The 14,282-nt window shown below is 48.7% G+C and overlaps 1 protein-coding gene across 8 annotated transcripts in view; it reads right to left on the bottom strand.

Moving 5' to 3' along the window:
- The window catches only part of SYT17 (synaptotagmin 17), a 140,541-nt gene extending 127,216 nt beyond the window's left edge, over window positions 1–13,325 (bottom strand). For 2 of the 8 annotated variants that reach the window (XM_073015200.1, XM_007986813.3), the window contains exons 1-4: window positions 12,900–13,325; window positions 8,797–8,814; window positions 7,994–8,142; window positions 1,539–1,687 (exon numbers count right to left, since the gene is read on the bottom strand). In XM_073015200.1, the coding sequence (XP_072871301.1) occupies window positions 1,539–1,687; window positions 7,994–8,142; window positions 8,797–8,814; window positions 12,900–12,914 (331 nt within the window). In that variant the 5' untranslated portion in view covers window positions 12,915–13,325. Of the gene's footprint in view, window positions 1–1,538; window positions 1,688–7,993; window positions 8,143–8,796; window positions 8,820–8,968; window positions 9,033–12,899 lie in introns of those variants that run through there. The other 6 variants (XM_073015199.1, XM_073015202.1, XM_073015204.1 and 3 more) reach the window with 6 other exon arrangements.
- Window positions 13,326–14,282: the final 957 nt, after the last annotated feature.

Below are 14,282 nucleotides of genomic sequence, written 5' to 3'. Positions count from 1 at the left end.
TCAACATGGAACCAATATAAACACATTTTAGTGAGATACTTTAAATTCTCTCTCTCTTTCTCTTTTTTTTTGGAGACAGCGTTTCACTTTTGTTGCCTGAGCTGAAGTGCAGTGGTTCGATCTCGGCTCACTGCAACCTCCGCCTCCTGGGTTCAAGTGATCCTACTGCCTCAGCCTCCCAAGTAGCTGGGATTACAGGGATGCGCTACCATGCCCGTCTAATTTTGTATTTTTAGTGGAGATAGGGTTTCACTATGTTAGCCAGCCTGATCTCGAACTCCTGACCTCAGGTGATCCTCCCGCCTCGGTCTCCCAAAGTGCTGGGATTACAGGCATGAGCCACCACACCAGGCCTTTTTTTTCCTCACTGTCTCGGAAGTCCAGTATGTATTTTGCACTCACAGAACATCAGTAAGATTCAGTCTCACACCATTTACGTGCTCAACAGCTACGTGTGCCTAGTGACTGTTACACCAGACAGCACGGTTCTAGATCAGCCCTCTCATTTTACAGATGGGAAGACTGAGGCCTAAAGAAACCCAGTGCTCCCTCTGTTTCACTATTTCATGCCCTTGAACTCTTTTTTTTTTTTCCTACTTTTTTCTTTTCCCTCTACCCCCAGGAAAGGTTGGACACCAATGATCTCCACCTGAATGGACTTGTTTCAGGCATTTTAAGCTTTTCTCTCTGTTTAGTGAATTTTAGACATCAGTTCACGCAGAGAAGAGATACTTTTGTGGAGCAGAAGGAGGTTGGGAGTCTCTGGGTGTTTATCTTCCTTTTTCATCCTCACCCAAATCATGCTGTTTGGTCAAACACATATGCCACACAACAGAGTAGACAAATTGGTGGCCAAGTTTGATGGCTGCACATACATTTTGTTTAGGCTCGAAAGTAAGAATGTTTCATAAAAAAAAAAAAAAAAAAAAAAACCCAGATTGCCAATATCTCTTTACAAAGATGAGACAATACTGGGCCCCCAATCCCATACAGCTACCATTGGCCAAGCTGAGCAGCAGCCGCCCTGCTCCCCTTTCAATGGGGCATTCGCTTTTCAATTGACTGAAGTCTTCACCCTGCCCTAGTAACTCTCCAGGCAGAGCGGCAGCTGCCATTTGTCACTGCACTCAGGCAATGTTTATCTCTATGTAACCTCTACATTTGGCCACTGATGCAACCCGCCTAGCTCCCAAAGTCACCAGAATTGACAAGCCCTTCTATATAATATAGCCACACCCATCTTTCAGAATCTGAAATGATATACACTGACAATGTGAATCAATTCAGCCAATTCAATCAAACTTAAAATTAGTAAAAGCAAAAATCAATCAACATGATTGCTTTTGATTAAACTCATCAGCAATCAGGTGTGATGCCGTCCTCTGTCACACCGTCATTATCTCTCTCTCGCCCTGTCTCCTGGACTGTCACCCCACTCTGCCGCCCTCTCCCAGCAACCACTGCCCTTCATGACTCTCCGTGGGAGTGTCTGGGAAAGTCGGCCAGGGCCCCCAGAGAGGTACAGCGGAGATACTTACTCGAAATCCTCCGCGTCAGGCTGTATGTGGACTTGGATGTGTCTGAGGACGAGCGTCTTCCATCCGGGGAATTGGTCCGTGGGGTCAGCGGGACTTCGCTGGCCGTGTGGACAGAGTCACCATCTTTATCACTGCTCCGGCTGGCCATCCTATAGGAAGGGAAGAGGTCTCAGTAGCTGTCCAGGAATCCCGAGGGACTGGTATCTCCGTCCCTTGAGGGTTAAGACCCGCGATGAAACCGTTCTCAGACCCATTTTATGCAACATGGAATAATGCAAATTTGAAACAGTGTGGTGTCCTTAAACTCTCAACAACGTCTTGCTTTTTGCACAAAATGTGAAATGATATGAAGAAATATTACCCGATTTAGAACAATCTGTCAAGAACTTGCATAATTTCAAAGCTGGGGTTGGGCGGAGAACTGTGTAAACTTAGGCTGTCGCCACGTGGGGGCGCCACTTTGGCTCAGTGAAGCCCCAGACCTGTCAATCTCTAGTCTGCAGTGAACCGTCTGGTGGTTTATAGGCATCCAAACTTCTGCTTTTGGTTACAAGTGTCCTGGTATTTCAATAGTCACTGTGTCTATAATTTAAGATCTTTTAAAAATATCCTATAACAATGTCACTCAAGGGTTCTTTGCGTGGCAGAAATGGCCCTGAAAATCAACAATTTCTGAACAGAAGTTTGATGTCAAGAAATAGCTATAAATTAGCAGCAGCCGTGACTCAATGTGCTCCCAATAAAGAACTGCTGAGAAACTGGGAAGGAGCGGGTAAGGGTGGATGGAGAAGAAAGACGATACGGGGTAGTAATTAAGAGAACCGCTGGGGCTGAACCCTGGCTGGGTGCTGGGGTAAGTCCCTTTCCCCTCCCGTACCTCCATTTCCCCATCTGTAAAGTGGAAATATTGACAGTACCCACATTATATGGTGGTTGCAAACTCTGAATGAGTTAACACATATAAAATATGTAGAGGCCGAGCATGGTGGCTCACACATATAATCCCAGCATTTTGGGAGGCCAAGGCAGGAGGATCCCTTGAGGCCAGGAGTTTGAGACCAGCCTGGGCAACACAGCAGGACCCCATCTCTACTAAAAGTTGACTGGGCATGGTTGCCCACAACTGTAATCCCAGCACTTTGGGAAGCTGAGGCAGGAGGATCACTTGAGCTCGAAAGTTTGAGACCAGCCTGGGCAACATGGCAGAACTCTGTTTCTACAAAAAAAATTTAAAAATTAGCTGGGCATGATGGCTTGTGTTTGTAGTCATAGTCACTTGGGAGGCTAAGGCAAGAGGCTCGCTTTAGCCCAGGAGTTTGAGGCTGCAGTGAGCTATGATTGTGCCAATGCACTCCAGCCTGGGAGACAGAGCAAGAGACCCTGTCTCAAAAATAAATAAATAAAATGCTTAGAACAGTGCTTGGTTGTGTAGTAAACAGGCGCTCAATACATTTTGAAACATTTTTTATGGATTGATCAATCGATCAATTCATTGATTTTTTTTTTGTTTAAGAAACAGGGTCCCACTATGTTGCCCAAGCTGGACTCAAACTCCTAGGCTCAAAGTATCCTCCCGCCCTCAGCCTCCTGAGTAGCTGGGACTATAGTTGCATGCCTCCATGCCCAGCTTAGTTGATATTATTACAACTGGGGGGCTTTAAGATCTCCCCCCCCAATACTCATAAAGCTAGGTAAGGATGCTGAAGGGATGGAAAAGGAGGTAGAAAAACAGCTGGTGACATCGTTTTGAGACTGATGCCGCTAATAACATGCCCCTAAGCCATAATGGCTGTAGATTTATGCCTTCCGAGGCTGCATCCCCCGCAACGTGACATTAAAGCCTACAGGAAAGCTTGTCTTGAAAAATGCAAGTTTTGAATGCTGTGAAGTCTTCAGACATATTCTGTGCATGAGATGAGACTGATCTAATGTTCTTCAAAAGCATTATCAGGAGCCGGGCGCGATGACTCACGCCTGTAATCCCAGTACTTTGGGAGGCTGAGCTGGGTGGATCATTTGAGGTCAGAAGTTCAAGACCAACCTGGTCGACATGGCGAAACCCCATCTCTACTAAAAGTACAAAAATTAACTTGGCATGGTGGCACGCACCTGTAGTCCCATCTACTTGGGAGGTTGAGGCATGAGAATCACTTGAACCTTACCCAGTCTTGGGTATCTCTTTATCGCAACACAAAACAAGCTAACACAGGTTGGGAGAAGGATGGATAACTAATTTGCATCACTGTTAAAAGGGAGAACCTTTTTCAACTGAGCCAGTAATGCTAAACTCTAAATGGCACACACTCCCAATCGCCAAGTGAGGCATCTCTGTGAGACCTGTAAGAGCTCTGCACATTGTAGGGATTCAACATACGCTTGTTTGACAAGCAATCAACCAACTTGACTTTAACCCACTCTTCAATGAGGGTCTTTCTGGCATTGCTTCAAAAGGCACCAGTTAGATTGTGCAGTTTTCCTAATCTTCACCAGCCCAGCCAAGAAAAGTTGGGGGCCCACAGGACATGAGCATATGTGACAATTAATGTTATGTCCCTCAAGATCACACACAGAGCACACACAAAGGGCCAGCTCATCTGCCACGTGCCAGTCCACAGAGGCAAGTCCCATGGTTCTCGGCTCAAATGTCGCAGTAGGAACAGCATTGCAAAGCCCATACACTTGACATTTCTACTTCCTGTCTGTTTGATAACATGCAGCTGCCCACTTGGTAAATAAATCTGGGGAAAATACAAAGCTGTAAATTTGCTTTCTGAATGATTTAGCCGTCTTCTCTTTACAGATTTCTCTTACCGTTTTGCATTATACTGAGTGCCAAAAATGTGTCAAGCACTGCCCAGTGTTCAGAAGAGACCTCATTCATCCTGAGAAGCACAAAGGTCATGCACAGCTGTTCAGTCTGTAGACTGCACAACCCTAGGTGGTGCCATTCATGATGGCCACCATGTGAATTGGTGCCACCTGGAGTTGTGTGGTGTATTGGCCCTGCTGGGAAAGTTACAGTCCACTTCTCTACTAGTGGCAAAACCGAAAGAAGTGTCTTCCCAGAGGGTCCCAGCCCTCTTGCCCCTGCTTACATAAAGGGTCAGCAGCAGTCAAGGCAAAATACAACTGTCTTCCAACTCAGCATGAGAACCTAGGCTGTGCATCTGTAACACTCAACATTTGGATATCTAGGGGGCAAACAGGTACCTGACTGTGATTTTCAACACCTCTGAGGGGTCTCCGCTGGTACAGAAGAAAATCCAAATTCCTTACTCCAGCATTCAAGACCCAATTCAACCTGAGCTTGCAGGCTCATTTTCCACTATTCCCCCAGCTCTTCCTAGATGTAGTGTCCATTTGTGGTGTCTGCCCACTTCTCTAGTCAATTTTCTCCTCTGTAGTCACAACACCCCAATTGTCTATTACAGGGGTCTGCAAACTACAAAGCCAAATTCACTGCCTGATTTTGTAAATGAAGTGTTAATGAAACACAGCCCTGCCCCTTCGTTTATGGTCTACAGCTGCTTTTGCACAACAATGGTAGAAATAAGTACCTGCAGCAGAGACCATATGGCCCATGAGGCTAATATATTTACTATTTGGTCCTTTAAAAGTTTGCCAACCCCTGGTCTAGTAGTTTAGTTCATGTGTTTCAGATGGAAATGACCATTTCCCTGGTTTCCTGGTTGGGCAGGTAACTGGCATGATTCTAGCACCATTTTCTCCAAGTGAAAGTGACTGGTACATAAGCCAAGCCAGGCTAGTGAGAGTCTTTCCTGGTTTTGTTTTGTTTGTTTATTTGTTCACTTTTTATGCAACGGCAACAGAATGCAAGTCTAGTGCTGCCACATGGAGAAAATAAGCTTAAGAATGAGGCCAATACAGAAGAAATAGAGAGAGAGAGAGAAACAGAGAAAGGCTCTGATGACATGATTTCTGCTCCTGGATCCAGCTATGCCTGAAGCCATCATTCCTGATTCTTTCATAACAAGGCCTTATGCAGGACTGTCATATATGGAATGCAGGGTGTAAATGCACAACTCTAGGGGGCAACCTGACTTATATACCTGCCTTACCTCCTACATGAGATTGAAAATTCCCTGAGCATGGTCATAGGACCCTATCTAGCCCTGTGTATGCCACAGCGCCTGGCACACTGTACTTAAGAAATAACTACAAAAGGAACTCATATTAACTTTTCAACTGACGATTGGCACTTTAAGGATGCAAGTTCTGCCTGAAGAATAGTGTGTCAATCAACAACTTTTTCTGAGTGAACAAGACAGGCAAAAATCCCTGCCCACATGGAGCTGGCATTCTTGTGAGCATAGCTTTAAAGACATCAGATGGACTGAACTAACTTCTGCTACATAGACCAGTGGAATCCTTTTTTTTTTTTTTTTAAGTCTTGCCCTGTTGCTCAAGCTGGAATGCAGTGGCATGATTATAGCTCACTGCAGCCCTGACTTTTCAGGCTCAAGCGATCCTTCCACCTCAGCCTCCCGAATAACTGGAACTCTAGGCAACAACATGCCCAGCTAATTGTAAAAATTTTTATAGAGATAGGGGTCTCATCGTGTTGCCCAGGCAGGCTGGTCTCAAACTCCTGACCTCAAGCAGTCCTCCCACCTCAGCCTCCCAAAGCACTGGGATTACAGATGAGAGCCACGGCACCCAGCTGCAAATTATCTCTTGATTAATGAGTTGCTTTCACCCAAAATCTCAACTTCACACACACCTGTAGGATTCAGGCCACAACTTATGAATAATGAATAATGGAAGAGTTCTTTAACATTGTGTTTATATCGGTTTAATTAATCTCTATTGATACCTAATACTGACAGAAATAAATGCTTATAAAACTTTTACTCTGTGCTAAGCATATTATATGCATATCTTATTTATTTATTTATTTATTTATTTTATTTATTTATTTTTTTTTGAGATAGGGTCTCATTCTTTCCCAGGCTGGAGTGCAGTGGCGCGATCACAGCTCACTGCAGCCTCAACCTCCTAGGCTCAAGTGATCCACAGGCACACATCACCACACCCAGCTAATTTTTTGATGTTTTGTTGAGATGGGGTGGGGGGGGGGCAGTCTCACTATGTGGCCCAGGCTGGTCTCAAACTCCTGAGCTCAAGTGATCCGCCTGCCTCAGCCTCCCAAAATGCTGGGGTTACAGGCGTGAGCCACTGCGCCCAGCCAGAATTACATTTATAATCACCAACGAAGTATCAAGCATTCCTAACTACTTTTCCACATTTCAAATTCATTGACTCCCTGCAACAACTCTGAGAGAAATACTGTTCTTTTTATCACCCCATTTCACAGATGGGAAATCAAGGTACAGAGAGATTAAACCATTTGCCTAAGGTCACAGAACTAGAAATAGTAGTTGCGATCACAGAGCCTGGATCCAGAGCCATTTTGCTATGGAAATATTTGATACTTGCTTCTAAGAAGAGAAAAAGAGGCCTGAGGCATGAGCCCCCAACTTGGGAGGGAAAGATGGGACACCAGAGACTTTTGGAATCTCAGACCAAGTTCTGAGCTGAAACAGCACTGCCTCCTTCCACCCTGCCAGGCTCCAGCTGTGGGTTCTGGCCGCTGTCTCTCTCCCTCTCTGGGCCTGCCCCTCCGAATCATGATAAGCTCACTTGATGACTTCTTGATCCTTCCCAGCCCGGACCTTCTTGACTGTACCCAGGCTCTCTGACCACGTCCCTCTCTCAGTCACGGAGAGGTGGACCAGGCACGTGGCTGAGAAGCTTCAAAACTGCGTTCCCAAAATATCTGAGCGACTGGCAGATGGAGATGTTGTATGCAGGCGCGGGAGGAGAGCGAATTAGAAATAAAACGAAAGATGCCAGAGAGAACATAAACAGCGTTGGAGGACAGGATGGAGCCTGGAGGTGCTTTTCTGCTTCCCTGTTTCTGAAGTTCTTGTTCGGAGCCGCAAAAAGGCGCTTGTTTGTTGATTCCGTCTACCCATCCATGCAACGGATATTTATCGAGCTTTTACTATGTGCATGCCCTGGGCTGGGTGCTAGGGAATCTCGTCACGCAGACTTGGATGGAAACCCTCAGAATGTGGTCAGCCCTTGAAGACTATAGAGGCTCACAGATCTCCTTTTCTGCTTGGAACAACACTTTACATGACTAAAAATGCCCACACACTTAGCATTACACGGTTCATATCTCAGAAGGCCCAATGTGCCACTAGGTGAACTAAAACCCCACCACCAGCTGGTCTTGCCAGCCTGCCGAACAAAATGAGGTGTACAGAACATATCCGCAGTCTGCAGCAAAGATGTCCATGGAAACTCAGCCTGCTTCTCTTTCATGCCCCCACATCCTCCCTCCTGTGGCCCAGACCCCCAACCCCCTCTTCTCAGAAAAAGGGAAGAGCCTTGAAACTGATTTCAGAGAAGTTCAGAGCACTTTTACTTACAGCCAGGGAGGGGTCTGAGCAGGGAAAGGTCCCAGAATTTCAACTTCATCCTCACTTGACTGGCAACAGCTGGACTCGTAGCACTTCTGACAGCAGTGCCGGCAGGTCCATCTGCACAGCAGCAGATCAGAGAGTCTAGAAAGAAAACCCTGAGGCCATTGGGGGAGGTGGGCCGGGGATAGGGGGAGAGGGGTGGTGGGCAGGGTGGGGAAGAGGAAGAGGAGAAACAACACCCAAAAATTAAAAGTAGCCGATCTCGGATGAGAAATAGACATTCAGGAGTTCTGGCTTTGCTGCTCAGCACTTAGAACAAAATGTTTTCCATTTCTATTTACCAACTGCAGGCACAAAGATAGCAACCATCAACTCACTGGAGCCATTAGTAGCAAGCAAAACATTTGCAGGTATTTTCTTTGGTAGTTTATGTGAACGTCTTTCTTGACATGTGGGTGGTTTATACAACATTGTAAGGGCTATACAATATGTTCAAAACACAATGAATATTACTCTGTCTTCTTGAAAGCAGGGGAAAAAATATTTTAAAAATGAACTTGGTGACATGAAACAGACAGAGATGATCAAACGGAATAAGTAGGGGTGAAGAGGGAAACTTGTCTTGTCAACTGGTGTCTTTTCAAAACCGGGATCTCCTTTCGTTAGAAAGGAATGGAAACTCTGCTGGTATTAACACCAGGTTATTGCTGAATATTCAATATCCCCACAGCCCCACATAAGACTCCAAAATGAAAGTCAGGCATTTCTTGATTAGAAACCAGACCAAACAAATCATCAAATGAACCCACCTCGTTTAATGGTTCCAACTGCCCTTTTAAGATCCACGATGAAGCCAAGGGCGTAAGGGAACGAAGGGGTTAAAGAAAGAGAGACAAGACCAGTTTAGCAATATTCCAGCAACTCAAAAAAAAAATTTACAGAAAAAAAAAAAAAAAAAAAGCCCTGCGTATTTCCACTTACCATCCTGGGAAGGGAGCTGACTTCCTAACAAGGTGTTGCTATTTTCAGGGCTGCTGGTAGCCTCCTGGTTAACCAACACCAAATAAATGGGAAACTTTAGCATTTCGATTTGATTTGCACCGTATGCTGTTATGAATCAGAGCGGGCGGATAGATAGTCATGCTATCCAATACAGCCACACTTCAGGAGAAGAGCAAACCTTCCTATACAGAAATAGCCATGTAGCCAACCCAAAAGGACATGATTAGCTAACATGCAGGCAGGCACACAGTGGATGTTACTTGGCTCCCCCGCCCTCCCGGAGGCCCTACCTTCCAATTCTGCTCCAATGGTAATGATGGGGTGTTTCCTATCACCACCCACAAATAGAGGGAACTAAAAAGGAAGCCCTAATCTGGTCCTCTTAAGGAAGGAGGGCCTCCCTTCCTGTTGTGGCCCCACCCCACCTCCCCATCTTCGTCTCCTGGGTTTTCAGGGCACAGACTCCCTCCTTCTCTTTAAGATGGTTTTCCAAATGGGCCAAGTAGACTAGGTAGGTTAGAAGTCCTGCACCCCAACCTCGGGCATGCCCCAGAGGTGAACTGAGGTGGGACTCAAACTCAGAACTTTGAATCAAGAGGGGGAAAGTTATTATCTTCTTTCCAATTCTCCTTCCAGGAGGAGAAAGTCTCAATTTGGTACTACTGCATGTTAACATCTTTTTACCACTTACCAATTTCTACCCTCACCCATCCCCTTTCTTTTAAACAAAGAAAGGAGATCTTGTCCAGAGCCTTGCAGACAGCCATGTCCACCTAGAATTCAATAATGTGGCATTATTCCCATTGCATTTACTCTTCTAGTTGCCTTCTGCCCATGTCACATGATCTTGGTTTCCTATGATATTAGTGACATAATGTTTCCTTTTCATATGATTTTGTTAAAGTAAAAATAAAAGTGAGCCCATTTATAGAAAAAAAATTTAGTTAATAATAGCATAGGTAGGGCTAGGCACAGTGGCTCATGCCTATAATCATAGTATTTTGGGAGGCAAGGCAGGTGGATCACCTGAGGTCGGGAGCTTGAGACCAGCCTGGCCAACATGGTGAAACCCCCTCTCTTCTAAAAATACAAAAAATTAGCCAGGCATGGTGGCAGGCACCTGTAATCCCAGCTGCTGGGGAGGCTGAGGCAGGAGACTCACTTGAACCTGGGAAGCAGAGGTTGCAGTGAGCTGAGATCACACCACTGCACTCCAGCCTGGGCAACAGAGTGAGACTCTGTGTAAAATAATCGTCATCACCATCATCATCATCATCATAGTACAGGTGGTACCTGGCTTGTGAAAAAATCAAAATCCTCAAAGTGATAAGGGAATAACAACAGCTTGGGAAATACTCAAAGGCACTTATCACAAAATCTCTAAAGCCAAAACTCAAACCATACACAGAACAAGACCCAAAGGTGCTGAGGGGCCATGCAACGAGCTGAGTCAAGAAGTATTACAGTCCTAGTCTCACCATTGACTGATCACGTGACTTGCACAAGTCAGGGGGCCTCTCTGAGCCTCGGTTACCTCTTCTTTAGTGGAAAGGCTACTCTGTACTTCAAAGGGGTGCTGTTAGGGTGGGACAGGACACTGACTCTGCAAATACTTGCGTGCAGTCCAGTTGAAAATTAAAATGCACCCTTTCTGTGATGATAATTGGGTGATTGTCAAGACATAGTGGTACCCAGTAGGCACCAGGTATTGTCCCGGCAGGTACAGCAGGGCACAAAACAGCAAAACATACTCTCATAGGGCTTACATGAAAAAGTGCTTTAGAATGTTTAGGATAAAGTGATACTTTTTCATGATAATCCATGACCATTTTAGGAATATGGGGAAGCATTTCCTAGACATGTGGTGTTCAAAAGAGGCCATTTATGAAACCAAAGTGAACAGAGACAAGGCCACCTCATGCCCCTGCTGAAAAACAGCCTCCCCAGCTTTCTCAAAGCCCAGGTGCAAGATGAGTGTCAAGAAACAGAGAGAAACCAAAGAAGATGAAAGAGGTGCCCTGACGTTCCCAGGCATGCGGTCTTTCTGGTGTTGGGTCTCCTGAGTTCCCATGTTTGATACCGAGGGAAGAGAACCAATTCACACCAGAAAGAAAGAGGAAGAAAGAAAACCCATGCATTCTAAACAGAGGTTGGCAAACTAAGGTTCGCAGATCAAAACCAGCCCCACAGCCTGTTTTGCTACAGCCCTTGAGCAAAGAATGATTTGTACGAGTTTAAAAGGTTGGGAAAAAAAAAAAAAAAAAAGATGACTGCCTCTTGACTCGTGCAAAGTATACAAAATTCGAATGTTAGTGCCTGCAAATAAAGTTTTATTGGAACACAGCCACACCCACTCATTTACTACTGTCTATAGCAGTTTGGGTGCTATAGTCAGAGTGGAATAGTTGTGACAGAGACCAGGTGAGCCTCCAAGAGAAAAAAAGTACTATCTGGCACTTCACAGGACAAAAAAAGTTTAACACCTTGTTCTAGAAGGAAAATCGACATCTCTGCTCATTGTCATATGAGATGCTTAACATATCTCCCACCGACCCTCCTTGAGATCCCACCTTGACCCCTAAGCGGCTGTGTGGCCTTGGGCAAGTCACTTAATTTCTCTCTGCTGAAGGCGGCCATTAAGAATCCCAGGAGCCAGTAAACATGTTCATTTCTCACTAAATTGCACACTCAGAGGGGCAGGAACTGTGCTGTTTTCATCACTGCATCCCCAGGGCCAGCACTTAGTAGGCGGTCGCCCAAGTGTGTGTTGGGTGACTATTGAATAGCCCCTGGACAACATTCAGCACACAGTGGGTGGAACCTAATGTGACCTTCAATGAACTTGAAAAGAGAAACTGGCGATTCCACGAAAGGGAAGCCAATCCGGGGAATCGAAGGCAGGAGACGAACGGAAGAGGCTCCGCCAGGTGACACAGCACAGAGTTCCCGGCAGGCTGAAGCGTCTGAGGACACTATGAGGGGATACGTGAGCCAGAGGGGAATAGGAGGACCAGCAGCACCCCCAGCTGTGGCTGAGGGGACAAGATGTGAGCCAAGATGCACCCTGGACGTGGAAGTCTGTAAGCTTCTCTGCCCAGCTCGGAGGAGCCAGCACCAGAAGCAAGCAACTCAACGGGTCTCACTGCGAGTCTGCCTGCTTGACCTTGGCGCTGACCTGCGGTCACTTCCCTTCTTGCAGAGGAGAAAGGTCTTTTCATCAAGAAGCCCGGCCTACCCCTCCGCCCCTCTCCCCAAAAAAGGCTGCTTAGAAATTATTTCAGAATTATTTCAGCCCAAGGATTCTTGGTGGACATTTCTTCAAGGTGAAGAGGGTCCACATCTCCCAGATCCCAATGCAGCGGACTAAAGTAACAGGCTCCCTTTTCTTCACCAGCGCGCCTCTGGCCTCCGGGTGTCCCCCACCCCTCAGCACCCAGTGCCCAGGAGAGACGACGTCCTTGTCCCTCCTGGTCGGAACAGCTGCCTCAGGCTCGGTCTGCCGGCCAATTAGCCGGAGCCGTCACCACGGCAACGGCAGCTGACGGGCCGGGCTGCTGGCTCGCCCCGGGCCGCCCTCCCCACGGCCCCTCCCCTGGGGTGGGGTGCCAAGGAGAGGGAGGGGCGGGGGGGAAGAAAAGTCCGCCCCACCCCCCATTCCCTCCCCAAGAGGCAAGGGTGTGCGTTGCAGAGTCCACATAGGACCCTCCATCCCGGGGTTTGGGGGTCCCCAGTCTCTCCTCCCGGGGCGCACCCCTGTTGCTGCAAGGGTTGCCCGCGCACGGGCATCCTTTTTCTCGAAGCAAGTTTGTGGGAGCCTAGCCGTGGGCCCTCCCTTCCGCGCGCTCCCAGCCGGAGGGGGCGCAGCACCCCCTACCCGCACCCCGGACCTTGCCCCCAGCCTCAGCCCTACCTGGATGTACGCCATTTTCGCCCGCGCGCACTCACTCCGGCCCGGGCATGGCGCCGCCACGGCCACTTTGCCCTCGCCAACAGCGGAGGGGGAAGAAAGCAAAGGGGGAAAGGAAGAAAAAAGCAGCCGGTGGCCCCAGACGTGACTGGAGTGGCTGATGAGCGGCGCCCGCCCCTCCGCCGGCCGCCCCGTCCTTGCCTTTCCCTGCGTTCCGGCTCTCGGAATCGGGGCCGCCTCCCCGGTTCGGAGAGATCGGTTGCCCAAGGCCCCCGCCTCGGTCTCCCTCGCTGTCCCGTGCTCCCCCCCGAGGCGCTCCCCAGGCTGGAATAAGGCCCGGGCGCCTGGGCAAGGAGCCCGGGGCAGCAGCGGGGACTGCAGCGACCCCAGCGCAGGCGGGGCCGGAGACGCTGGGGCCCGAGCGCGCGGGAGGCGGGGGAGGGGATGGGGATGGAGAAGGGGGTGGGAGGGGGCGGTACACAGGTCAGCCCATCCTGCTGGCAAGGGGGCTGGCACCTACCGAAAGCAGGGCCCCCGGGGCAGCCGTGGAGCGGAAGGGACACAGTGCAGCCTGCCATGAAGTCTGCACCAGGGAGGGTCCTCCCTATCCAGCCCTCTCCCCAAACTGGTTTGGAAAAACTTTATTCCCGCCCCACTCGACGCGCCTAGCACGGTTGCGGTGAGGATCGCAGAGGCTGCTTGGATGGCAGCCTCAAGTTAAGGTGGGCATAGGGCGTCCGAAACGGAGGTGCTGTGTCCAGGGCTTAAGGGGGCGCGCGGAGAGAGCGGAGCGCCCCTTTACTCTAAACCTGCCGGAGTTGCGCCCTGGACGCAACAGGTCTAGTGCGGGGCGGCCCGGCAGCGCCACCCAGCGTCGTGCCCGGCCTCGTGTGCTCCTCTGCCCACCGGCTGCCGGCCGCCAGCGAGCGTGCGCCCCGGGGCGTGTCCACCGCCGCCCTCCTGCCTGACCTCGTGGCTGGGGCGCCCTTGACCCACAGGCCTCCATCAAACCTCCCAGTCCAAGGCCTCTGGCTCTCCACTCAGATTCGAGGTGGAACATTGCCCTCCTCTGGATTTCTTATTTTATTTTTTTATTTTATTTTATTGTAGACACAGAGTGTCACTCTGTCACTCAGGCTGTAGTGCAGTGGGGTAATCTTGGCTCGCTGCAACCTGCGCCTCCCAGGTTCAAGGAATTCTCGTGCCTCAGCCTCCCGAGTAGCTGGGACTACAGGTGCATGCCACCACGCCCGCTAGATTTTGTATTTTTCATAGAGAAGGGGTTTCACCATATGGGCCAGGCTGACCTCGAACTCCTGGCCTCAAGTGATCTGCCTGCCTCGGCCTCTCAAAATGCTGGGATTACGGGCGTGAGCCACTGTGCGG

This window comes from Chlorocebus sabaeus, chromosome 5, assembly GCF_047675955.1.
Source record: "Chlorocebus sabaeus isolate Y175 chromosome 5, mChlSab1.0.hap1, whole genome shotgun sequence".
Taxonomy (NCBI): Eukaryota; Metazoa; Chordata; class Mammalia; order Primates; family Cercopithecidae; genus Chlorocebus; species Chlorocebus sabaeus.
This window is presented reverse-complemented; position numbering and strand designations above follow the sequence as displayed.